Below are 27,477 nucleotides of genomic sequence, written 5' to 3' on the forward strand. Positions count from 1 at the left end.
CACCAGGCGTATTGTGGGCGGTTCGGAAGATGAGGAGGCGACGCGTGTAGATTTTTTTTTGGAGGGAGGTGGAATTTGCCGACTTGGTTCGCCCGTTGCCTCAGATCTGCCGGCTCCAGACTGCTGGGAGCTTAACTGCCCTGATCTCCAGCCCGGTGAGTCTGCATTCACATCATGTCCCGAGCCGAGGTGCATCACAGCAGGCGGTAGTGGAGTGTGCCGGCGACCCAGGGAACAATCCAACGCGCTGCCGCGGCACCGAGATCAAGGAGACCACTGGTTGTTCAGTACAGTCCCTCTGCCCAAAACGCGGTCTATGCCCACACACACACACACACACCACACACACACACAGACACACACACACACAGACACAGACACACACACACACACACACACACACGTAAATAAATGCAGAAAATGCTAAGTAGGTGTTTGGGAAAATCAATGTATAGACCGTTTGGTGTGATGGGATTCATTGAAATGGTGTTTAGAGAGAGTTCATCAAATGGGGGATGGACATCCCATGTTGTCGACCCAGTGCAGGGAGCGGGGTGGAGGTGGGATGATGTGTTTGTGGAGGGCGCTTGGTACTCCCCTCTTCCCTCGGATCCGCCGGCTCCAAGTTTCTGCGAGCTTCACTGCGGTATATTTTGCGCGCACACTGCTCTAATCGCCAGCCTCCGCTGGGGTGAGTCTGCATTCACATCACGTCCCCTCCCGCCGCCGCTCTCAATCTCTCGCCGCCCTTCTCCCCGCAGGTTCCTGGGATTCGCTTTGAAAATGGCCAGCACTTTCTCCCGGATCCTCAGCAACAGGAAGGCCAGCGGGATCCTGACCCTGGTGGGGGCCGGCTCCCTGGCGGCCGGTTACCTACTGACCCGGGATTGCCTGAAGGCAGGGACCGAGAAGAGGAAACTCTACCCCGCCAGGTAAGGGGACAGGGGGAGAGCAGAGGGCAGAATAATCAGTCGGTGCATCGAGAACAGCTCAGTGCTGGGATAATTCCTCCTGGGTGATATCTGATGATTGCTGGGGTTGCCTGAGTGTTCAGTTCCCATGGCCCCACACTGCCTGTTTGTTAAATCCTAGACTTTAATTGAACGGCTAACCCCAAGGTCACCCGAACACCGCACCGGCACAGGTTGTAACTCCCGGCCCCACCGGCCCCACCGCCCCCTCCCACTCACACCCGCAGGAGGGTTCGATTCCGGGCAACGCCGAGGATCTAAATCTGATGTCGCAGCGTTCAGCACACTCTCACTCGCTTCCAAATAAATTCCGAGAATGGCAGCGACTGAATGTTAGTTAAGATTCAAACATCATCAGTGGCCCCGCACTGAGAAGCGCCGCCACTGAATAAAAGCTCCTTTTTTGACCCTTTGTCAGTGTTCATTTATCGATTGTTTTCTGTGCTAACGCTGTGGAGACGTGTTCCAGAGTTCGGCATCTGCCTGCGGGTAACGAGGCACCAACAGACAAGAGGGTTGGGGTTTAATTCTGGGGGAAATGCTGGAAGTGGTGAAGGCTGTTTCTGCTCGTGTTGCAACGTTGGCCGAGAGCGAGTTGGGAACACGGGCGATTCTTATTTACAGCTGGCCCATCTGTTCTCCAATTTGGGAATAAATAGGTCAGCATTAACCTGGTATTACACTCTGTAATCCGCGGGTAATCTTGGGCCTCCATCACAGATATAATTGTTTAAGAACAGCAGCAGGTCAAACAGGTTGACGTTTTGTGTTTGGAGTTCCTCCGCACACGGGGTAATACAGCCAACTCACAGGCTGTAACACTCGGGCACCAACAGCCGTCCCGCCGTCCCGCCGTCCCGGGATACTTTCTACAAGCGAACTATAATTTGACTGTCACCTTCTTTTCCACAATTTAGAGTCACACAGCATAGAAACAGGCCCCCCGGCCCACCATATCCATGCTGGTCATCGAGTACCCATCCATACTAATCCATTGACGAGCACAAGCTCCGACTCCTTTTATGCCTTGGCGTTGTAGTGCTCGTCCAGATGTTCCTTATATGCTGAGATCCCTCTGGAACTGTCTGCATCTATAGTGTCCGTACTCACTGTCACTACCTAGTATCACACTGACTCTGTGTGTGTGTGTGTGTGTGTGCGTGCGTGCGTGCGTGCGTGTGTGTGTGTGTGATTAGCTGTGAAGATGGCTCTCAGCAGCTTTAATTCCCCAATACAAGGTTGGTTGAACAAGGCCCTGAGAACCCAGCCGTCCCGACTGAATCCAATAATAATTTCAAGTTTGAGTTCTGTTTACCAGCATCTACCCCGATCTATGAAATGTATCAGTGCAATTCCCTCTCACCCACGGTGCCTCTCGACATCTCCCCCCCTCCTCTCAGACACCTGGTGCTGGCGTCTCCTTCATTGGTTCCTTATTGATCTTCACTAATTATGGTCCTGCTGTCCTGTGAAGCACCTTTGGCATCTTTGTTGCTTAAAGTTCTACAAAGATGAAGAGATGGACGAGTGGCTGAGGAACTGGTGCAGAAGGCAGGGATTCAGGTTCTTGAATCATTGGAACCTCTTCTGGGGGAGGGGCGACCTGTACAAGAGGGGCGGGCTGCACCTTAACTGGAGGGGAACCAAATATCCTGGCCAGGAGGTTAGCCAGTGCTACTTAGGAGAGTTTGAACTAGTTTGGCAGGGGGATGGGAACCAGAGCACCAGGTCAGAAAGTGGAGGGATTGAGAGGAAGGTGGATGTCGTGACCAGTAAGTCTATAAGGAAGGACAGGCAGGTGCAGGGTATTGACACGATGGGACGGACAGGTTGAAGTGTGTACTTTAATGCCGGGAGTATTATGGGTAAAGGTGATGAACCTAGAGCATGGATCAGTACATGGAACTATAATGTTGTGGCCATTACAGAGACTTGGTTGAGAGAGGGACAGGAATGGGTGCTTAATGTTCCAGGGTTTTGATCTTTCAGAAAAGATAGAGAAAGAGGTAAAAGGATGGGTGGGGGGGGTGATTTGCACTACTAATCATGGACAATATCACAGCTGCACTCAGAGGGGACATAATGGAGGGCTCGTCCTCTTATTGTATATGAGTGGAACTCAAAAGTAAAGAAAGGTGCATTCATTCGGATGGGATTATACTACAGACCCCCTAGTATTCACTGGGACACCGAGGAACAGATATACAGGCAGATTAGAGAAAGGTGTAAACACAATAGGGTTGTTGTAGTGGGTGACCTCAACTTCCCCAATATAGACTGGGACCTACTTAGTGCAAGAGGTTTAGATGGGGCAGAATTTGTTAGGTACATCCAGGAGTGTTTCTTAAATCAATACATAAATAGTCCAACAAGAGGAGGGGCTGTTCTGGACCTGGTACTGGGTAATGACCCTGGCCAGGTGACCGACCTTTCAGTGGCAGAACAGTCGGGGAACAGTGATCACAAATCCTTAAGATTTAAGATAGCTATACATAAAGATAAGTATGGACCCTGCAGGACGGTATTAAATGGGAGCAGGGCAAATTATAAGGTCATTAGTCAGGAGCTAGGGAGAGTTATTGGGAACAGCTGTTTTTGGGCAAATCCACATCTGACATGTGGAGGGTGTTTAAAGACCAACTGCACAGAGGACAGGACAGGGACATTCCAGGAAGGAGGGACGAGAATTGTAAGAGAACCTTGGATGTCAAGAGGTGGTGAATTTAGTCAAGAAGAAGAAGGAAAAGTATGTAAGGTTTAAGAAGCTAAAATCAAACAGAGCCCTTGAGGATTATAAAGAAACCAGAAAAGAACTCAAGAAGGGAATTAGGAAAGCCAGGAGGGGCCATCAAAAGTCCTTGGCAAGTAGGATTAAAGAGAATCCTAAGGCGTTCAATGCAAGAGCAAAAGGATAACTAGGGAGAGGGTAGGACCACTCGAGGATAAAGGAGGGAACATGTGCCTGGAGGCAGAGGATGTGGGTGAGGTCCTAAATGAGTACTTTGCATTAGTATTTACCAAGGAGAAGGATGTGGAGGATAGTGAGATCAGTGTGGAGCCTGCTAATATGCTGGGGCATTTCGAGATATAGAAGGAGGTAGTATTGGGTCTCGAAGAGCATTAAGGTGGATAAGTCACCAGGGCCTGATGGGATATACCCCAGGTTATTGAGAGAGGCAAGAGATGAGATTGCTGGGGCCTTGACCAATATCTTCGTGTCCTCTCTAGCCACAGGCGAGGTCCCGGAGGACTGGTAAGTAACTAATGTTGTTCCATTATTCAAGGAGGGCAATAGGGATAATCCTGGAAACTATAGACTGGTGAGTCTCATCTCAGTGGTAGGGAAGTTACTGGAGAGAATTCTTAGGGATAGGATTTATGAGCAATTGAAAGCCATGGCCTAATTTGGGACATTCAGCATGGCTTTGTGTGAGGCAAGTCGTGTCTTACTAATTTGACAGAGATTTTTAAGGAGGTGTCGGAGGTGATTGATGAATGTAGAGCTGTGGATGTTGTCAGCATGGACTTTAGTAAGGCGTTTGACAAGGTCCCTCATGGTAGGCGCATCCAGAATATTAAAATGCATGGGATCCATGGTGAATTGGCCGTTTGGATTCAGAATTGGCTTGCCCGTAGAAGACAGAGGGTAGTGGTTGATGGGACTTATTCTGGCTGGAGGTCTGTGACCAGTGGTGTTCTGCAGGGATCCGTACTGGGACCTCTGCTGTTTGAGATATATATAAATGATCTGGATGAAAACGTAGATGTTTGGGTTAGTAAGTTTGCAGCTGATACAAAGATTGGTGTTGTTGTGGATAGTGTAGACGACTGGCAAAGGATACAGCAGGATCGGTTTCAGTTTCAGATATGGGCGGAGAAATAGCAGATGGAATTAAACCCGGCCAAATGTGAAGTGATGAACATTGGGAGATCAAATGTAAAGAGACAGTACACTGTTAATGCCAAGACTTCTACAGACTTGCAAACTTCTACAGATGTACGGTACAGAGCATTCTGACTGGTCTGACTAGTATGGAGGCTCCAAGGTGCAGGATCGCAAGAGGCTGCAGTGGGTTGTAGACTCAGCCAGCTCCATCACAGGCACAACCCTCCCCGCCATCGAGGACATATTCAAGAAGCAGTGCCTCAAGAAGGCAGCATCCATCATTAAGGACCTTCACCATCTGGGACATTACTACCATCGGGGAGGAGGTACAGGAGCCTGAAGACCCACACTCAACATTTCAGGAACAGCTTCTTCCCCCCGTCGTCAGATTTCTGAACTGTCCATGAACACTATGTATTCCTCTTTTGCAGTGCTTACTCATCTATTTATTTACCTATCTATTTATTTATTGGTAACATTGTAATTTTTATGTCTTGCACTGTACTGCTGCTGAAAACATCAAATTTCATGAAATATGTCAGTGATAATCAACCTGATTCTGATTCTGAGACCCTTAACAATGTTGATGTACAGAGGGATCTTGAGGTCCAAATCCATAGCTCCCTGAAAGTGGCTGCACAGGTTGATGGGGTGGTAAAGAAGGCGTATGGCATGCTTGCTTTTACTAGTCGAGGAACTGAGTTCAAGAGTTGGGAGGTTATGTTGCAGCTTTATAAAACTCCAGTTAGGCTGCATCTGGAGTATTGCATTCAGTTCTAGTCGCCCCATTACAGGAAGGGTGTGGAGGCTCTGGAGAGGTTGCAGAACAGGTTTACCAGGATGCTGTCTGGATTAGAGGGCATGTGCTATGAGGAGAGGTTGGACAAACATGGATTGTTTTCTCTGGAGCAGTGCAGGCTGAGGGGAGATCTAATAGAAGTTTATAAGATTATGAGGGACATAGATAGGATAGGCAGCCAGTATCTTTTTCCCAGCGTTGATACCAGAGGGCGTGTATTTAAGGTGAGGGGGGGTATGTTCAAAGGAGATGTGTGGGGCAAGTTTTTTCACACAAAGAGTGGTGGTTGCCTGGAGTGCGCTGCCAGGGGTGGTGGTGGAGGCAGATATGATAGAGTTCAAAAGGATCTTGGATCATAAGACCATAAGACATAGGAGTAGAATTAGGCCAATTGGCCCATCGGGTCTGCTCTGCTGTTCGATCATGGCTGATTTATTTTTCCCCCTCAACCCCATTCTCCTGCCTTCTCCCCGTAACCTTTGACACCCTTATCAAGAACCTATCAACCTCCACTTTAAATACACCCAATGACTTGTCCTCCACAACCATCTGTGGCAATGAATTCCACAGATTCAGCACCTTCTAGCTAAAGAAATTCCTCCTCATCTCTGTTCTGAAGGGTCGTCCTTCTATTCTGAGGCCGTGGCCTCTGGTCCTAGACTCTCCCACTACTGGAAACATCCTCTCCACGTCCACTCTATACAGGCCTTTCAATAGTCGGTAGGTTTCAATGAGATCCTCCCTTATCCTACTAAACTCCAGCGAGTACAGGCTCAGGGCCATCAAACGCTCCTCATTCTTGTAAACCTCTTCCAGACCCTCTCCAATGCCAGCACATCCTTCCTTAGATATGGGGCCCAAAACTGCTCACAATACTCCAAATATGGTCTGACCAATGCCTTATAAAGCCTCAGCATTACATCCTTGCTTTTGTATTCCAGTCCTCTCGAAATGAATGCCAACATTGCATTTGCCTTCCTTACTTCCAACTCAACTTGCAAGTTAACCTTGAGGGAATCCTGCAAAAGGACTTCCAAGTCCCTTTGTACCTCCGATTTCTGAATTCCCTCCCTGCTTAGAAAATAATCTATGCCTTTATTTCTTCTGGAAAAGTGCATGACCGCACTCTTCCCTATACTGTATTTCATCTGCCACTTCTTTGCCCATTCTCCCAACCTGTCCAAATCCTTCTGCAGACTCCCTGCTTCCTCAACACTACCTGCCCCTCCACCTATCTTTGTATCATCCACAAACTTGGCCCCAAAGCCATCAATTCCTTCATCCAGATCATTAACATACAATGTGAAAAGTAGTGGACACAAGACTGACCCCTGTGGAACACCACTAGTCACCGGCAGCCAACCAGAAAAGGCCCCCTTTATTCCCACTCTTTGCCTTCTGCCAGTCAGCCAATCTTCTATCCAATAGGCACATGAACGTACAGGAAATGGAGGGATATGAACATTGTGTACGTAGAAGGGATTAGTTTAGTTGGGCATTTGATCACTAATTTAATTCGTTCGGCACAGCATTGTGGGCTGAAGGGCCTGTTCCTGTGCTGTACTGTTCTATGTTCTAAAGATGTTGCAGTTGTACCTTTATTCTTCTTTATATTCTCAGTGCCGACTACCCCGACCTTCGAAAGCACAACAACTGCATGTCCTCTTGCCTGACTCCTGGAATATATGCCAGACTTCGGGATAAGACTACACCCAGTGGCTGGACCCTGGATCAGTGCATCCAGACGGGAGTGGACAATCCTGGACATGAACATTCTTTCACGAAGTCCATCGGTATAGTCGCAGGCGATGAGGAGTCCTATGAGGTGAATGGAGAATCTTCATTGATTGGATAGCTGGGCATTGACTGTAGTCAGAGGTGGACTCACTTAAAGAGAGACCTGCATTTATCCATCACCTTTCACCACCTCAGGAGGTCCCAACAGACCTCACAACCAGTGAAGCATTTCACAGGTGGTCGGTGTTGTAATGGACATAAGAAGACAAGAACCAGGAGAGGAGTGGAGCCAGATGGTCCCTTGGACCTGTTCCACCATTCTACCTGCTGATCTGGTCTTGGCACCCACACCGCTCTCTGCATACCTCTTGACTTCCTTGAGTTCAATCTGTCAATATCTGCCTTAAATATATCCAATGACTCTGCCTCCAAGGCTATTGGGGTAGGGAAGTGCAAAGACTTACAACACCCTGAGAGCAGAAATCCCTCCCCATTTCCATCTGCAATGGGTTACCTATTCTGAAATTATGCCCCCAAGTTCTTGATACCCCCAACAGGGGAACATCAACATCCGCCCTGTTAATCACCCCAGAACACCATGTTTCAATAAGATCACCTCTAATTCTTCTGCAGTCCAAGGAATCAGTCTGGTTATACTTCTCTGTACTGTCTCCAATGAAATACATCCTTCCTTAAATATGAAGACCAAAACTGTACTCAGACCTCCAGATGCTCTGCAAGGTTGCACCAAGACTTCCTGACATTTCTGGTCCATACTCTGCAATAACAGCGAACATTCCGCTACATTTCCTCATTACTTGCTGTAGCTGCATTCTAACTTCTTGTGTCTCATGCCCTGAGACCTCCAGATCCCTTTGTACCTTTGTGGTCATAGGAAATGTGGCAACCAAATCTGTACACATCAAGATCCCGCAAACAGAAAAATGAGAATGGCCAAATAATCTGAATTCCGGTGAAGAGAGTGAGTCGGTTATACTGGCTCAGGACATTGGCTATTGACAGTACTGACCTGATTACATAAGAGAGATGTTTCTGTTTCTCTTCCTCTTTCCTGCCAGTGAAAGATGTTGCAAGCAGCCCTCCCTTTTTCAACTCCAGCCTATAGCAGACTGAACCACAGCAGACAACCCATTGATTGACCACAGGTACTCCTATGGTCCAACCTCCCAATCAGTGCTTTTCTGTCCTTGCAACGAGATCTTCCATTATTTGCATCTTACCTGTTGAGCACAAGAAGCAAAAAAAAAAGAGTGACCTTTTTGTAGAAGCAATCAGCAAATTGTCAGGAGTAATCTCACTTGTATTCCCTCTGCAAACTGTTGCTGATGGTTGACCTGAGACTGTTCTGTGTGTGGTGATACCTTCCACCAGACATTAAACGGAGTTCTTTGGTGTTACCTCCAGGGAACGTTTCCTAATTCTGTCTCCTCCAATGTGCAGGTCTTTGCTGATATTTTTGACCCTGTGATCATAGAAAGGCACAATGGATATGATCCGAGGACCATGAAACACCCGACGGACTTGGATGCAAGTGAAGTGAGTGCAAATATAAACCATGGGAAGCAAATTTTGGTCAACAATTTACAGTTATTATGGTGCCTTTAATGTGGTAAATTGCTTCAAGATGTTTCACAGGGGCACAATCAAACAAAAATTCTCTGTGGGTTACCTTGTAATATCAGCATCAATGACAAAGACTTGGTCAAGGAGGTTGTTTTAAGAAGAGTCTTACAGTGGGAGTGGGGGAGAGAAGTGAAGAGCTTTACGGAGAATATCCCAGAGCTCAGAGCCCAACGGGGCTGAAGGCAGAGTCATCAGTGTGGTGGGGAGGGTGCTGGACATTCACAAGAGGCCATATACTTGGAAGAGTGCAGAGACTGGAAGGGTTGTAGAGTGAAAGTAACCTAAACTTCTTATTAGTGTGGTCATCTTGCAGATGATGCCGATTGGTACTGACTGGGTTGGCCACTTTACTGGTACACTGTACTGGCTTGTATTGGCTTACTTTCACCTCTGATAGGAGGTTACAAAGACAGGGAGAGGGCTGGGATCATGATGAAAATATGAAAATCTAAAGAAAATTGTGGATGCTGTGAATCTGAAATAAAACCAGAAAATACTGGAAACGCAGGCAGCATCAGTGGAAATGGAAATAGAATTAACGTTTCAGAATTGGAAAAGAGAAAAATCAAGTTAGTGTTAAGTTGCAGAGAAGGCATGGAAGGGGGTGGGTCAAACAAAGGGAATATCTGTGTTAGGGTGAGGCCAGGGTTGTTGTGAGGATAAGTTGCAAAGGTGCTCCAATCCCACCCTGGCTTGCAGGGTATGCTCCACGGCCCTACTATTTGCAACACATTACACTTATTTGTGTATATTATTACCATCTGACTGCCCCATGAACCCAACGGACCTACTCAACTTACCATTGATTGGAGGACCCACTCAGCTTACTGTTTTTCTTATTTTCATTGACTGTTGAATTCACTGCCACTTGTCTCCAGGAATGCCAACCCTGAAGAAGCTCTCCTCTGTTCTCTGATGGGATTTCTGCTGTCTCTTTTGCCCTGCTTACTCTCAATAGTTTCTGCTTCCCTTCTTGTTTTTGATAAGGTGTTGATCAAAACTCGCTTCTGCAGCCACGTCTCTTTACTTAGCGCCTGTCTCTGCCTCCAGCTCCTCCCACGTGGATTCCAACTGAAATTCCACCTTCACAATTCGGACCCATCCGGGATCACAGGTACGTTCAAACTACCCAGTGTTTGTCAAGGTATTGTTCTCATTGCATTCTGAGATCCCCACTTAATGCCATACATCAGCAGGTAGATGCTCTTGCCCTCTCTGTCACACTGACTGACTCACACTATCTCAAAGCTGTCATGGTCCACATTTGCACTTTATTTTTTTGCCACATTCAGTGCTGAAACTGTTTATTCCCTTCCCTTTTTGACATCAAATATGATAAACTTCAATAGCTCTTGGATTCCAATACCCCTCCTGACCTTTCTCCACTTTCCCTTTCCTCTGATCCCATCTCTCTTCTCAGTTCCAGCCCCTGCCATTTTTTCACCATCCTTTCCCACCTTCCCCTCTCTGATCCTCAGCAGAGACCTCAACTTCCTGCCCCTGTCCCCTCCCCATCTGAATGAATTCCAGGACTAATGTGACATCGACTGTTCTGCCGCATCTCCTCCATGACCATTTCTTTGTCCAGGAGTCTTCATCCCAGACTGTGGACTCCTTTCTCCCATCTCTGGAATTCCTGATCCACTTGGACCTCTCCCTCTGGCCTCTTCTCCGCTGTAGATCTATTTATTGTTAACTGCTGACAGGACATAAACCACCTTGATGTTTCCACTCTCCTCACATGCTCTAATCTACCTCTCTGAACCTGCAGCACTCCACTCACTAAGGACAAAACCCTGATGTCATCATCAAACCTGCTGACAAGGGTGGTGCTGTTGTGGTCTGGCGAAGGGACCTTTGCCTTGCTGAGACCAAGCATTAGCTCTCAGACATGTCCTCCTCTCTCCCTCTGGACCTTGAATTCCCAATGAACATCAGACCATAATCTCCCAGACAGTCATGGACCTCATTCCCTGGGAGATCTTTCTTCCACAGTCTCCAGCCCTGCACAGCCCACTTCTACCTCCTGCCTAAAATCCACAAGCAGCACTGTCTGGGCAGACCCCTTGTCTCAGCCCGCTGTTATATCTTCCTACCTTGACCCTATCCTTTCTCCCCGGTCCAGTTCCTTCCCACTTATGTCCGTGACACTTCTAGCGCTCTCAGCCACATTCACTTCTTTCCAATTCCTTGAGTCCCACCTGCCTCATCTCCACCACAGGTGTACAATCCGTCTACACCTCCATCCTACATCAGGAGGGTCTGAGAAATCTGCACCTCTTTCTTGAATAGATGTTTGACCAGTTCCTCCATCAACACACTCATCCACATGGTTGAACGTCCTCATATTGAACAACTTTTCCTGCAATTCCATGAACTGTCTCTAGATCAAAGGTGTAGCATGTTCCCGAGCTATACTGTCTTTCTGTGGGATATGTGGGACAGTTTTTGTTTCAGTCCCTCAACACTTCCTCTGGTACATCAACAACTGCATTAGTGTTGCTTCCTATACTCGCACAGAACTGGAAGGTTTCATCATTTTTGCTGCCAATTTCCACCCTGCTCCCACATGGTCCATCTCTGACTCTTCCTTGCCTTTCCGGATCTCCCTGTCTCCATTTCAGGAGATAGTCTAGCCACCAGCATCCATTACAAGCCCCCAGACTCCCAGAGCTATATTGACTACACTTCTTCCCACCCTGCCTCCTGTAAGGACTCCCTGTACCTGCTGTCTCTGGCATATTTGCTCCAGTGATGAGACTTCCTGCACAGGTGCCTCTGAAACGTCTTCCCTTTTCCTGAATTGTGGCTTCCCCTCTATCACAGCAAGCAGACCCATGACTGCATCTCTGCCAGTTCCCACACCTCTCTGTACTCACCCCCTCTCCTCCAGGACAGAGCAAGGATAGAGTTCCCACCATCCTCACCTTCCAGCTCAGCAGTTTCTGCATTCAGTAAATCATCCTTCACCATTTCCGTCAGCTGCAATAAGATTAAACCACCAGATACATACTCCCCTTCCCTCCCATTTCAGCACTTCGAATGGACATTCTCTTTATGACTTCCAGGTCCGCTCTTAACCACCAAGCTCCCACCAACTAATTACCATCCTACACCATTTTGCCATGCAAACACAGGAGATACAACACCTCTTCCCTTCGCTTCATCCAGGGACCCAATGAGTCCTTCCAAGTGAAGCCACAATCACTTGCACTTCTGCCAGAATTGTGCACTGCAGTTGGTGTTCAAAATGTGGGTTTCTCTAGATTGGAGAAACAAATTGCAGATTGGGTGGCTGCTCCGCAGAATGCTGCTGGGACCCTGAGCTTCTGGTTGCCTGTCGCTGTAATTCTCCATTTCAACTCCTAAGTTCTGTCGTTAGGTTCTTGCACTGTTCCAGCAAAGCCCAAGGAAAACCATTGCCCCTTCCATCCAGATACATCACAGCCTTCAAACATCGAACTCAACAATTTCAGATAACCAGCTATTCCAGTTTGTGACAGAACCGACCAACTCTGATGAAAGCTGATCAACTTGGGAAGTTAACCCAGCCTTTCTCATCCACAACCAATGTCTGGCGCACTGAGTAATTCCTGCATTTTCTGTTTATTTTGACTTTGTTCTCTGTTTTTATTCTTATTCCAGATTAGAGGTGGACAGTTTGATGAGAATTATGTCCTGTCTTCCCGTGTGAGGACGGGTCGCGGTATCCGTGGGCTGAGCATGCCCCCTGCCTGTACCCGGGCTGAGAGGAGAGAGGTGGAGAAGGTGACGGTTGATGCCCTCGCTGGGCTGAAGGGAGACTTGGCTGGAAGATACTACAGTCTGTCCAACATGACGGAGAAGGAGCAGCAGCAACTGATTGATGTAAGACGTGGAACCAGCGCCTCACCTTCACAAGGGAGTGGGGAGGGGTACAGTGGAGTGAATGCTGTCCTGTCACACACTCCCAGGGCAGAGACAGCAGGGGTTAGACACAGAGCACAGCTCCCTCTACACTGTCCTGTCACACACTCCCAGGGCAGCGACAGCAGGGGTTAGACACAGAGCACAGCTCCCTCTGCACTGTCCCATCACACTCGCCCAGGGCAGAGACAGCAGGGGTTAGACACAGAGTACAGCTGCCTTTGCACCGTCCCATCACACACTCTCAGATATCCCAGGTCCTCAAGTTCAGCCTAGATTCTGTGCTCATAGCCTGTCATATGTGCAAGGGTTCAACTTGGGAAGGCTTTGGTGTTTTCCAAATGGACAGTGACCTACGCTATACTAATTGGTAGTGTTACGGAATCGGTGAAAGTCCCTTTAAGATAGAGTTAGTAGTGTGTGTGTGTGTGTGTGTGTGTGTGTGTGTGTGTGTGTGTGTGTGTGTGTGTGTGTGTGTGTGTGTGGCGTGGTTATGTCAACCAAAGATAAAGGACATAATGACATTTTTGAAACAGTCAGTCGAAGTCAGTCAGAGGAGAGAGAGAGAAAAGGTAGAGAGAGACACCAGCCTGCTACTTTCTATCGATGGATGAGAAACAATAACTGTGTCTGTTACTACAATCCACGTATGGAAATTGGGAGTAATCCGGTGGAGTTCACTTTGTTGCTGACCTGTAGAGGAAACCAAGTATTTGTGTGGACGGCCACGATACGGATGCTTTTCGGGGTGAGGAAGTCACTACTAAGTAAACACTGAGGTGTCGATTGGGTTCCATTTCGGAACATTTGGATTTCGTAATTACTCTCTCTATGTTCTCTACATCTACGTCTTATCTTCAGACAACGGTGGTTGTTGAAGAAGCCTTTGCTCACGTTTCACCTTGCGGCTTGCGGAACTGCACTTTGAAAACTATTCCTGGACTTGGAGTTTGGGACTTTGCCACACACACACGACGAGTTTAGTTTTGGGGTTAATGTTCAAGGTTTAACATTTTTACTTCTAACATTCTAACATTCTAACATTTTTACTTTTATTTTTCTTATTATCGTAAGTAGTTATTAATAAAATAGTTTTTAACACTTATACATCTCAGTGTGTTTCTTTTGTTGCTGGTTCATAACAGTAAGTAGGTTCAGAGGGCACAAGTTGCAAAGGGGATGGACTCCCTCTTCCAAATTGAGGCATGTTGCTAAGGCAGAGGGAGCTTTACTCTGTACCCGACCTGTTTTGCCCTTGCCCTTGCCCTGCTTTGTTTTGATGGGGCAAGGTAGAGGGAACTTTGCTCTGTGTCCCACCTGTACTGCCCAAGCCCTGGGAGTCTTTAGTAGGACAAAGCATCAGGAGTGGACATTCCACAACGCTACCACATGGTTATCAATTGTTGTTGGTTGTTCATAGCTTTGTTTCAATCGTGGCTTGGTGCTGTGCATTAACAGGTTTAATAACTATAGACTCTTCCGTTTCCAGGATCATTTCTTGTTCAACAAACCGGTGTCTCCCTTCATGATCTCCACAAGGATGGCTAGAGATTGGCCTGATGCCCGTGGGATTTGGTGAGTTCTTCTCTCTAACTGCCCACCTGCTCCAGTTATGGCTGACCAGACCTTTAGAAACCTGGTCAGTCTCTCCTCTCTCTCCCTCTGTGCTCTGCTTCCTTCTCCCCTTTCTCAGTTCCCTCCGCCCTGCCCAGATGACCTCCCTTGTCTCTGCTCCTCTCCTCCTCCCACCTCCACTTCCCCCCATCCTTCCCTGGTCCTAACTCTCACCGGGCCTCATGGGTGGTCTCCTGGTTTGGACAAGACTTGCCACGTGTAATCAGAAGCCAAGATACTCAACAACACAGGAACTCAACTTTTATTTGGTAAACCCCATTACATTTGTACCAGCCATCTGATCAGACAAGGTTTGAGTCAGAAGAATGGAAGGTGGTTGTCGGGGAGATAATTATGAAGGGAAGGGAGGGGTTCGGTGGAGGACAGATTGGAAGATGAAGATAGTTAATCTAAATTCAAAGCCTTTGGGGGATTTAACCTCAATGCACCTCAACAAGACAGATGGTGCATAAAACATCACATTTGGAGCACTGCGTACAGTTCTTGTCACGCCACTATAGGAAGGTTGTCATCAAACTGGGGAGGGTGCAAAAAAGATTTACGAGGATGTTACCGGGACTGGAGGGTTTGAGTTAACAGGAGAGACTGGATAAGCTGGGACATTTTATCCCTAGAAAGTAGAAGGCTGAGGGGTGACCTTATGGAGGTTTATAAAATCATGAGGGGCAGAGATAAGGTGAATGGTCGCAGTCTTTCCCCCAGGATAGGAGAGTTCAAAACTAGGGGGCATAGGTTTAGGGTGAGAGGGAAAAGATTTTAAAGGGACTTGAGGGGCAACTTTTTCATACAGAACATGGTGGGTGTATGGATCGAGCTGCCAGAGGAAGTGGTTGAATCCAATACAGTAGTATAATTTAAGAAGCACTTGGATAGGTACATGGATAGGATGGTGGGTAAATGGAATGAGCTGCCAGAGGAAGTGGAAGAGACTGGTATTATAGCAGTTAGAAGACATTTGGACAAGTACATGGACAGGAAAGGTTTAGAGAGTTATGGGCCAATGCGACAAGCTTGCTCAGGCAACTTGGTTGACATGGATGAGTTGGGCTGAAGGGCCTATTTCTGTTCTCTATAAAGGTGGATATTTCTGGGTATGAATACAGCTAAAATCAAGCCATTGTTTATTGTGTAAGTTACCCTGTTCCCTCTCACTATACAGGCACAACAATGAGAAGACTTTCCTAATCTGGGTCAATGAGGAGGACCACATTCGAGTCATCTCCATGGAGAAGGGGGGCAACATGAAGAGGGTGTTTGAGAGGTTCTGCCGAGGTCTCAAGGAGGTGAATGAGATTCTGTGTAACGACCACAATGGCAGGAACCTGCCCTGTGTAACATAAGAGGCCATTCACCCCATCATGCTCATGCTGGCTCTTTGTTGCAGTCATCCGTTCAGTTCCATTCCCCAAACTCCTTCCACATGGCCCTGGAAACACTTCCCCTTCTAGTATATATTTCTGTGCGCTTCTGTTGTGTTCCATTCGAGATTCCCGCTCACCACCCTCCACCTCCACATCCCCTGCCCCACTCCCACCGCTCTACGGATACAGAGCCTCCTCCTTGTAGTCAGAAGCTGCCCTCAGTTCTTGTCACTGCCCCTGAATGTAATCCCAGACTCTCCTCCTGCCAGTCCCCACCCAGGATCAGAGCAGTTCAGTTTTCCATTTAATCCCAGCATGTCAGTGTTAGAGAGGCTGGGAGAGGGGGTGAGGCAAGGATGAGGGGTCGGGGGCGGCAGACTGAAGTCCCCTCCCAATGCGTTTATCTTCTGACAACCTCCTGTGGATGTAACCATAGCACAGTGGGAGGCAGTGTGGGATTTTCTGAGCTGAACAGAACTGTATTCAGTGCGGACCCCGCCCCTCACGCCAGCCTCACTGAGGCAGCTGCTGTCAATCTGGGCTTTTTGTTGCACTGACCCCGTCACCCAGTTTCTGAAGCTCTGGGGCACGGCAGGGTGAACTGCAAGCTGTGCCTGGAGGATTTCCAAAGTCCTGGAGTGAGTGTAGCCTGCAGCAGCAACACACAAAAAGCTGGAGGAACTCAGCGGGTCAGGCAGCTTCTATGGAGAGAAATGGACAGTCGACATTTCGGGTCGAGAACCTTCATCAGGACTGGAAAGAAAGAGGGCAGATGGCCGGTATAAAAGGTTGGAGCGAAGAGGTGGAGCAAGAACTGGTGGGTGATAGGTGGATCCGGGTGAGGTGGAGGGGGGGTGATAGGTAGGTGAGGGAGGGGGGAGAGTGGGAATGATGTAAAAAACTGGGAAGTAATAGGTGGAAGTGACAAAGGACTGAAGAAGATGGAATCTGATCGGAGCAGACAGTGGACCATGGAATAAAGGGAAGGATGTGGGGAGGGGAACCAGTGGGAGGGGTGTGTGGGTGATGGGCTGATGGAGAGGGTGGGGGGGGGGAAGAGATGGGGTGATGGGGTCTGTGGGATCAGGAGAAAAAAAAGGAGAGGTGAGACAGAGGGGAGTGGTTACCGGAAGTTAGATATTCATGCCGTCAGGTTGGAGACAACCAAGGTGGAATATGAGGTCCGTTCTTCTAACCTGCATCCAGCATCGACTTGGCAGTGGAGGATTTCTGGAGCAGGGTGGGATTTAGGCAGACTACAATTCTGAAGAATCACAGAATTGTTATGGCATGGAAGGAGGCCATTTAGCCCATCATGTCCGTACCAACTCTATATAGAAGTTACTTGGCTCCATATCCCACAGCCCTGCAAATCCTTTCCACTCAGATACCCATCCAGCTGCCTTTCAAACGTTACAATGGAATCTGTCTCCACTGCTCCCCCGGCAGAACATTCCAACCCAAGCACTCAGTGTTTAAAATAAAGAAAATAAAATAAAGGAGGTTTTTGCCAACCTCCTTCAGTCGATGACCCCTGGTTCCTGGTTCTTCTGCCAATGGGAACAGTTGCGATTTATTCTGTCTACGCCATTCATGACTTTAAACACCTCTCACTGATCTCTGTATAATGGCCTTTGTCCCTACAACCTCCTGCGTTCAATGAACAACAATCCCAGCTTCTATGAACAGCAGAACTAGTTTTGTCTCTCTCTCCACTTTTAGCTATTGTTCTTTCTACCTACATGATTAAAGCTCCTCATTCCTGCAGTCATTTTGGAAAATCTCTTCTGCAGCCTCACCAAACATTTCCCTTCTTTCCTACAGGGTGGTGTCTCATTATGGCCAACCCAAAGTTTCCTCATGACTAATTTGCTCTTTTACACAATGCCTCTTTTGATGAAGCCCAGGATCCCACATGCTCTGTAACCACTTTTGATGAAACAAGCACATCCAGCCCCAGATCAACACACACAAAATGCAGGAGGAACTCAGCAGGTCAGGCAGCATCTATGAAGGGTTTCAACCCGAAACATCAACTTTTATTTCCCCCCATAGATGCTGCCTGACCTGCTGAGTTCCTCCAGCACTTTGTGTGTATTGCTCCAGATTCCAGCATCTCCATACAGCTGTCTCCATACAGCCCCAGATCTCTGTTGTTGTACCTGATTTTAAAGTGTGCCCTGTTGATCATTTTCTCATTCTTCCTACCTAAATGTAACATGTCACCTTCTCAGAACAGGCTGATTTATGGACACCTGTAAGTATGAACATGCTCCCATAATATCATTAAATTCAAAAGTCCGATGTACGTACATATGTTCCTTCCCACAAGCGGCAGAACTAGTTTCCCCTCTCTCTCTCCATTTATAGTAATTCTTCTTTCTTATCAGTTTTATGTGCTTTTGGTGCCATTTGTTTCAATACTGAGGAGGTGCGGTTACCATATCTAGTGATTTTCCAACTTATGGACAAAATCAACAACCTGTAAAAACAGAAGCAGTTTGTAATGTGAGGGTGGCCAGTGTTAAACTCCTCCTGCCTCTGACTTGTTCATTCCACCAGCCTGTGTGTATCTCATTGAGGTCTGTAACCACCTCCTCACAGTGCAAGGCACCTCCAACTTTTGTGTCATCTCCAAGTTTGGAAATTGTGTCCTGTGGACCCAAGTCCAAGCCAATAAGAAAAGCAGTGGCGCCAGTACTGATCCCTGGGGAATGCCACTGTACACTGCCCTCCAGTCCAGAAAAACCTTTCACTACCATCCCGATTCCTGATCCTTAGGCAATGTTCTCTCCACACTGCTACAGCCCCTTTCAATCCACAGCCTTGATGACAAAACTGTTATCAAAATCCTTTGGAAGTCCATATATTTCACATCAACCCCATTTCCCTCATTGACCCTCTCTGTAGATCCTCTCTCCTCTCAGTATGATCACGGCTGATCCAATCTTGGTCGCAACACCATATTCTCAAAACTTATTGTGTCAGTTCGACACAATTTTCCTTTAACATATCCACACTGGCATTCTCTGATCAGTTCTTGCTTGTTGGAGTGACTGATACTTCTGTCCAGCATTGTTTCTAGTACTTTCCGCACCATTTAGGTTACCTGACTGGTCTATGGTTACTGGGTTTAACCCTATACCTTTTTTTGAACATGAATGTACACATTTGCAATTTTCCAGTCCTTGGGACCACCCCTGAATCTATAGATATTTGGAAGGTTACAACCAGGGATCTGCGACTTCCTCCTTTAGTTCCCTCAGCAACCACAGACCCATCCCATGTGGGCCAGGTGTTTCATCCACTTTCAGTGCAGCGAGCTTTCCAATCAGCTTTTAGTTCATCCAGAATCCAAATTACCTCATCCATCGTTGAGACTTCTGGAGCACCTGCTCCCTTAGTGAAGGCTGACGTACTCACTCAGGACCTCAACTGTGCATCCTTTTCCGAGGTCAAATTTCTGTTTTAGCCTCCCGTCTCCTCCAACAACACTTTCCATCCCGTTCACATGCTGATAGAATATTCCTGGATTCCCTTTGATCTTTGCTGCCACCCTCTTCTCGTGCTCTTGCCTTGCCTCTACTTTTTATTGCCTTCTCTTTGAATGTTCTGAAAGCAGCCTGTTTCTCACCTGTGTTACCAGTCTGCTATTGCATGTCTGCTCTTCCTTCCTGGTCTACTTTATTCTTTATCTTTGTGTATATCCACAAAGCTCTGGCATTAATATCTCTACAAATCTTAATCATGGCAATGCACAATGAAGCATCTTCACCTCAAAGGCCTCTCATTGTTCAATTACATTCCCAATTACATCACCTTCAGAGGAGGTGGAGGGTGTTCAGGTAGTGAATCCTGAGAGGATGTCTCTGCTGGTGGGGGTAACAGAACTTGGGGGGCAGAGTTTCAGACTAAGGGTCTGTCCATTTCAGACGATGAGGAGGAATTTCTTCTCTCAGAGGAGTATGAACCTCTGGAGTTCCCTACCACAGACAGCCTTGGAGGGTGGAGTCATTCAAAATATTCAAGGCAAAAATTTCAGACGTTTAAACTATCCAGAAGTGTATTATGGGTGGGGCTCAGGAGAATAGCGCTGTGACCAAGACTGGATCAGCCATGATCATACAGAATGGTAGATCTGGCTCCAGGTGCTGACTGTCCTACTCTCTTTCCTGTCTTTTATCTTCTATTACTCATCATCCTTCAAGATTCCTTTAAGAAACTTTTGGTCTCTTGCTCAGCTACCTCCTCGGATGAATCAGGCAAATTTACTCTGTTCTCGAATGGTTCTTGAACCAGTTGGCACAACCCTAATCAGTAAAACACGATGAGCACTTTGATCGTTTTGCACTAATATGGACTTTGTGGGTTTTTTTTGTTCTAATCGTGTTCTTTCATGTAAAAATTGGGTATGATTTATGTTTCATTTATGAGTTTCTATGAATGCTGCTGATCTGATGCTCTGTGCCTGTGGTGCTGCTGCAAGTAAGTTTATCATTGCACCTGTGCACACATCAACTTGTCAATAAACTTGACTTTGACAACCTCCTGTGAAGTGACGTGAGACACTTCACTGCATTACAGGTGCTACATGAATGCAAGTTGGTGCTGAGTGGTGTATTATGTCACAGGTGTACAGGTAACCCTATGATATCACCTATGTGTGGAGAAAGTTTATGCTTATGAAATGACAGAACTCAACAATCAAAGTGACCTAGTGGGAGAAATGTCCCTTCAAATAAACCCCCAATCTCCATCAATTGAATTAAAATTATTATCCTCCAGATGGAACTAATGGTATCACCTCTCAGGAGTGTCTCAAAGAACTTCACTGTGAAGTCCATTCACACGTTCAAGAATGATGGATATTTGGATATTGATGCAATCAAGGAATACAGGATTTGAGGGGGAATGGAGGTGCGGCAGGTATGATTGGGATGGCAGAGTGAATTTGATGGGCTGATTTACGATGAGTGGGCCCTGATGTTACCTGGGCAAATGGAGGAGCAACATTGCAAACCCAGAAAGGGTGAAGGATGAGTCAGTGACTTGGGTCAAGGGGAAATGTTGGCCTGGAGATATGTGGGCTCAGTGCCCAGACATACCACAGTACTACACTGGAGAGTGTCCAGGATAGAGTGTGACCCAGAGGTGAGAGTGAGCAGAGCTGAAACCTTGTTATCCAGCCAGGAACCAAATTACACTTTAGTAATGAGATGACAGCTCCTTACACTGGAGAGCAGTTAACATGTGGGACTTTTATAGAGTGATCGAAGTTTATAAAGTTATGAGAGGCATAGATAGGGTAGACAGTCAGAATCTTTTCCCCAGAAATGTCAAGTACAGAGGACATGCATTTAAGTTGAGAGGGGGGAAAGTTTAAAGGAGATGTGCAGGTTGTTTACACACAGAGTGATAGGTGCCTGGAACATGCTGCCAGGGTAGTGGGGTAGAAGCAGAGAGATAGAGGTGTTTAAGAGACTGTTGGACATGTGACTCTGCAGGCAATGGAGGGATGTGGATCATGTGCAGGCAGAAGGGATTTAGATTAGTTCAGCATTGTGTTTGGCACAGACATGGTGGGCCGAAGGGCCTGTTCCTCTGCTGTACTGTTCTATGTTCTATTTTCCTCACAGGAATGCAGGGCATGGAAGCTGCACAGAGCAAGCTGGATAAACATAGATGGGAAACAGGAATGAGGGGATGTTGGGGGGGGGTTTGTGAGGAGGGGATGTTGGGGGGGGTTTGTGAGGAGGGGATGTTGGGGGGTGTTTGTGAGGAGGGGATGTTGGGGGGGATTTGTGAGGAGGGGATGTTGGGGGGGGGTTTGTGAGGAGGCTCATGTGGAGCATCAACCATGGTGTAGAACAGAGGGGCCCAATGGCCTGTTCTGTGCTGTAATTTTGATGTAACTCTATTTATTCTTCCTAATTTTGAAAATATTAGCTATTTGAAGCTTTCATATGAACCATGTTTCCTTTAGGTGGAGAGACTGATCTCGGAGAAAGGCTGGGAGTTTATGTGGAATGAGAGGCTTGGCTACATCCTGACCTGCCCGTCAAACCTGGGTACTGGGCTTCGAGCCGGGGTACACATGAAGTTGCCCATGCTCAGCAAGGTACTGTACCCCATCTAGTTACTGAGGTTCTTCACACTGAGAATGGGAGTTATACTGTCAAACGCTGCACTGTCCAAGATGCTGAAACACAGTCTTTCTGAGCAGCAACGTTTGTGTATCTAAGCCACACCGTCCCTGCCCTGAGAGTGTGTGATGGGAAAGTGTTGAGGGAGGTAAATTCTTTTAAATCATCAAAGTCTAATTCTGAGCAAGGACAGGGGCACAAATGCAAAATATTTGGAACCAGGAGACCACATATCCAACCTGCATTATCCCTGGCTGGGAGTGTGTGCTGGGACTGTGCAATGGGAGCTTTACTCTGTATCTAACCCTGCTGTCTCTACCCTGGGATTGTGTGTTGGGACAGGGTAGGGGGACTTTACTCTGGATCTAACCCTGCTGTCTCTACCCTGGGAGTGTGTGCTGGGACAGGGTAGGGGGACTTTACTCTGGATCTAACCCTGCTGTCTCTACCCTGGGAGTGTGTGCTGGGACAGGGTAGGGGGACTTTACTCTGTTTCTAACCCTGCTGCTTCTGCCCTGGGACTTGCTGAGGAGGATCTGTTAAATACACTGTAGCAAAGCCCATTCAGTTGGGACAGGGTAGGGGGACTTTACTCTGGATCTAACCCTGGTGTCTCTACCCTGGGAGTGTGTGCTGGGACAGGGTAGGGGGACTTTACTCTGTTTCTAACCCTGCTGCTTCTGCCCTGGGACTTGCTGAGGAGGATCTGTTAAATACACTGTAGCAAAGCCCATTCTATAATGAGCACATGATGTCGAAGCAAAAAAGTGTCTTAAAACCTACAGAAAATGCAAGAACCCTCACATCCTGCACTAATTCCCTTGGTTTATGATGAATCAAGTACCAAATCTGTGGACCAGCCCTGGTTTAAGAAAAAAATAGCTTTTGTTAGAGTAAGGGTGATCTCTGTTAGATCCTGCATAACACTACCTTAAGTTCACTGAGCCCTTGATCAATGCAGCTCTTCTCTTATAAATTTCCTTGTGTGGATGCTCTGATGGACAATGGGTAGAGGGGAGAGGCAGAGAATTTCAATGATGAACATTTCAAACAACCAATCTTGAAGAAGAGGGTGGGAGGTTGGAAAATGTATGTCATGTGGTGAAGCCCCTGGAATGTGTCAGCCCAGAGTAGGCAACCCAACCTGGTCTTCGTCCAACAGCCTCCAGGTGACCAGCAGTGAACCCACTCTGTTTCAACTGTCCCACAAACAACGTTCTCCTCATCTCCTGACTTAACTGCTTCAGAGGGAGTGTGGTGAAGATTCACCTCACTGGTTCCCAGGATGACAGATCTGTCATAAGAGGAGAGATTCTGTTGGCAAGGCCTCTTTCTCTAGAATTTAGAAGGATAAGAGGTGACCTTATCAAAACATATAACATTCCTACAGAGCTCAACAGGGCTTTATCTTGGGTGGCATGGACAGGTTGGGCCGAAGGGCCTGTTTCTGTGCTGTGTAACTCTACGACTCAACAGGGTCGGAGCAGGCAAAATATTTCGCCTGGATGAGGAGCCTAGAAAGAGAAGTCACCATCTCACAATAAGAGGTAGGTCACCGAGTAATGAGGTGAGGAGAAGGTGAATCTTTAGAACTCTCTAAGTGGAGGGCTATAGAGGCTCAATTAATGAGCACACTCAAAAAAGAGACCAATAGATTTCTGGATCAAGAGGGAACCAAGAAATACGAGGATAGTGCAGGAAAGTGATGCTGAAGTGGAAGATCAGCCGTGATCTTGTGGATGGTGGAGCAGGTCTGAGGGGGTATGAGGGGATATGATGGGCCCAATCCCACCCGAATCGTCAATTCTACTATCAACCTACGAGCTGCCAGAGGAAGTGGTAGGTGTGGGTAAAATTACAACATTTTAAAGCCATTTGGAGCAGTGCATGGACAGGAAAGGTCTAGAGGGATATGGGCCAAACTCAGGTAGGTAGAACCAGCTCAGGTAGGCACCCTGATTGGCATGGACGAGTTGGGCAGAGGGGCCTGTTTCTGTGCTGTATAACTCTGTGACTCCTGCCCGAGGGGAGAGGATCACGCAATGACAATGGTGGAGCAGGCAGCCTCGCTGGGGTGTGGAGCCACCAGTCACCCAAATGATGTTCCTGTTTCAGGATCCTCGCTTCTCAGAAATCCTGGAGAACCTGCGGCTAGAGAAACGTGGCACAAGGGGAGAGAACACACCAGATGTGGGTGGTGTGTGCGACATCTCCAACCTGGACCGGATGGGAAAGTCCGAGGTCAGTCAGTGGTCTCGTCCCCACACCACCAGCACCAGGCACACAGCAGAGCCCAAGGGGAAGGGGGGAGGCCGGGGAAGGATGGGAGCAGGGGGAGGACAAGGTGGGGAGCAGGGCAAGCAGGAGGCAGGGGAGGGAGATGGGGGTCTAGGAGGTGAGGGAGAGAGTAAGGGAACAGAGGGGAGGCCAGTGGGGGAGCAGGGGCAGGCTGCGGGGAGGGGCAGCAGGAGGAGGCAGAGAGGAGGGGAGTGGGGAAGGAGGAGGGGATGACGGAAGGAGGTAGAGGAAGGAGGGAGGGGGGTGGAGGGGAGGATGGAGGAAGGCAGCAGGAGGTGGTGAGGGGAGGAGAAAGAGGGACGGGGACAAAACAAGAGGAGGGCTTAGAAGAGGGGAGGGGGTGGAGGAGCTTGGGAAAGGATTGAGGGAGGGGAGAGGTGAAGGTGGAGAAGGATATGTAGATGTGGTCCATTGATCACTGAGTCATCAAGGAGAATTCCATAAGATCCATATGAACTCCGGTGTGATGTGAGAAGTGTGCAAGGATTGAAGCTGCAACAGAACAAGAGAGAACATCCCTTTCTGAAGGCCCTTTCTGAGCAGTTTGTAACCTACAAATAGGATTGCATAGTGCCCATTTTTTATTGCTCTGTGTTTTGATTTTACCTGGAGTAGATCACACCAGCAATCAGTTTTGGGTGAAAATATGCCAATTGCAAAATTGAACCTGCAGTCAATATTAGCTTTTCCTGGTATCAAGACCACACCTTTACGTCAAAAACCACACAATGTCCATTTTTGCCCTTAACTACATAAATTAGAGCTCATAGTTCCACACCGAGGCAGACGTGGAATGGCATCACCTTGTGCTATTGTTGCTTTGCTCACTTTTTAAAGGGACATTATGCTGACACCAAGGTATCTGACTGGCCAATCTTCTCAAGCACCTTCCAAAGTCTACAAAGCTGGTTACAACGACCAACATACTGGAGAAAACACCCACATTAGTTGTAAGGCATACTGTGCAAATTATTTGAGGTAAACACCTCCAAGATAGTGAGCCTTGGGTTCTAATTTAGGAAAATCTTCAGGCACACTCCCATGCTTGGCTCAGGTCATTTTGACTCTGAAGTCCCTTGTCACAGGATCTTTCTAATTGGCTGCAGATCTCTGACATGTTTCACCACTTCATCAAAGAGCTCAGCATTTTTTGTTATTTGTTCATGGGAAGTGGATGTTGACTGCAATGCTGGTCTTCACGTCCGTTCTTATTTGCTCTGAGGTGGTGTTTGGAGTCATATACATGTTGGCCGAGATTGTTCCGGTTGGTAGATTTCCCTCCCTGAAGAACTTCAGTGAACTAAATGTATTTCCATGGGTACCTTTCTTAGACTCAGTGAGTCAGAAAGAGATGCAGCACGGTAACAGGCCCTTCGGCCCATCCAGTCTGCACTGACCATCACCCATTTACTCTAATTCTACATTAATCTCATTTTTTATTCTCTCCACATTCTCATCAACTCCCCCCAGATTCTCCCACTTGCCTACGTGCTAAGGCCAAATAACCTACCAAACCACACCTGAAGAGACCAGAGGCTGCATAAAATAGCCTTTGCATCCTGCTGTGCAGGTCCACGTACTTATAATGTAAGTGGCCTGCCACAAAATCTCTTTATTTCTTTGTGTGGCGACTTGCTCAAGGACAAACCACGCTCAAGGACAGCTTCTGTCTCACTGTTATAAGACAATTGAACAGTTCCATAATACGATAAGATGGACTCTTGACCTCACAATCTACCTCATAATGACCTTGCACCTTATTGTCTACCTGCACTGCACTTTCTCTGTAGCTGTGACACTTTATTCTGCATTCTGTATTGTTTTACCCGGTACTAACTCAATGCATCATGTTTCACTCAGTGGTCAACAACTGGATCTAATCGATGTAGTACCATGCTTTACTGCATAAGCCATCTTCTGTTTTACCAGCACCCTCTCCCCAGTCCAATCAGTTTCAAAGGAGGGGACCTGAGGGGCAACATTTTCACACAGAGGGTGGTGTGTACATGGAATGAGCTGCTGGAAGAAGTGGTAAAGGCGGGTACAATTACAATGGTTAAAAGACATTTAGACAGGTACAAGGATTGAAAAGGCCTAGAAGGATGGGGGCCAAATGCAGACAAATGGGACTAGCTCAGACAGATATCTTGCTCGGCATGGACAAGTTGGGCCGAAGGGCCTGTTTCCATGCTATATAACTCTATGGTTCTAAGGAAGAGGAGAGAGGGCATGAGGAGGACGTTGGAAGGGGACAGAATGAGTTGTGGGAGGAATAGGTGACGTGGGAGAGGGTAGGTTTCCTTGGACATTGGAGTGGAGGCAGGGCAAGAGTTGGGGTCAGTTCTGTTGTCTGGGATGTGACAACAGGTCTAACAATGAAGGTTTCTTACCTCCCCAGGTGGAGCTGGTTCAGTTGGTGATTGACGGGGTTAACTATCTGACTGAGTGTGAGAAGCGCCTGCAGAGAGGACAGGACATCAAGATCCCTCCACCACTGAGCCAGAGCAGACGCTGAGCTCTCTGTAATCAAACGGCACCCGTGTGGTCAATGTGTTGCTAACGTGTTACCGTGGCTGCAAACCCTCTGGAACTTATCCCATTCCAAAGCAGATTAAATAAACTCCCCAACTGTTGTAACCAACAGAACGTGGCTGCTTGTAATCAGTTTACTGTTCACTTGATCACATCACCTTGTGACTTTAACTAACTACCAGTGACTGCAGGTGGAACATCACCCCTTCAGCTGTGGGGGTCCTATCCCCATGGAGGGGTGGACAGACGTTTGCCCCTTCACTGGATGGGGGCAATCACACAGAACCCGTCCCATTCCTGAGTGGGGGCTTCACAGACTCCTGTCTGAATCCCACGTGGAAGAATGGCTCTCATCCCAGTCCAGTATCGGGGATCGATCCTGTCCCATCCCTGGGGTCACTGAGTGTTGGCCGGAGGTCACTGAGGACTGCCCATTACTGGGCAGAGTAAGGGGAGGGGTGGTGGGTCACTGAATGTTGCTGTGATCGTCCGATTCATTGACCATTCCCAGAGGAGTCACTGAATGTTGCCCTGATCAGTGTCTTATCCCAGTGGCTACTGACCT

At 47.6% G+C, this 27,477-nt stretch overlaps 2 protein-coding genes across 5 annotated transcripts in view; both read left to right on the forward strand.

Annotated features, from left to right (window-relative positions):
• On the forward strand, nt 1-27,043 carry LOC127585344 (creatine kinase U-type, mitochondrial-like). Of its 4 annotated transcripts, none has more exons than XM_052042740.1 (10): nt 1-155; nt 762-932; nt 7,277-7,481; nt 8,855-8,950; nt 12,683-12,904; nt 14,433-14,518; nt 15,738-15,861; nt 21,923-22,057; nt 24,198-24,323; nt 26,779-27,043. In XM_052042740.1, exons 2-10 carry the CDS (start codon nt 784-786, stop codon nt 26,893-26,895), a joined length of 1,260 nt encoding a protein of 419 aa, XP_051898700.1. In that variant the 5' UTR covers nt 1-155; nt 762-783; the 3' UTR covers nt 26,896-27,043. The 4 variants fall into 4 exon arrangements, with proteins under 4 accessions (XP_051898700.1, XP_051898703.1, XP_051898702.1 ...); XM_052042743.1 differs by lacking the exon at nt 1-155 and adding an exon at nt 184-279; XM_052042742.1 differs by lacking the exon at nt 1-155 and adding an exon at nt 610-646.
• Nucleotides 413-27,477, forward strand: part of LOC127585343 (creatine kinase U-type, mitochondrial-like) — a 63,790-nt gene continuing 36,725 nt past the window's right edge. Inside the window, exon 1 of the mRNA XM_052042739.1 lies at nt 413-427. The gene's annotated coding sequence lies outside the window, so the exon portion shown is untranslated. The remainder of the gene's footprint in view (nt 428-27,477) is intronic.

This window comes from Pristis pectinata, chromosome 32 (genome assembly GCF_009764475.1).
Source record: "Pristis pectinata isolate sPriPec2 chromosome 32, sPriPec2.1.pri, whole genome shotgun sequence".
NCBI lineage: Eukaryota > Metazoa > Chordata > Chondrichthyes > Rhinopristiformes > Pristidae > Pristis > Pristis pectinata.

Coding starts and splice junctions, on each gene's coding strand:
- LOC127585344 (XM_052042740.1), top strand. CDS start 784: ATGGCCAGCACTTTCTCCCGGATCCTCAGCAACAGGAAGGCCAGCGGG. Junction 7,482..8,854: donor GCGATGAGGAGTCCTATGAG/GTGAATGGAGAA, acceptor TCCAATGTGCAG/GTCTTTGCTGATATTTTTGA. Junction 15,862..21,922: donor TCTGCCGAGGTCTCAAGGAG/GTGAATGAGATT, acceptor TGTTTCCTTTAG/GTGGAGAGACTGATCTCGGA.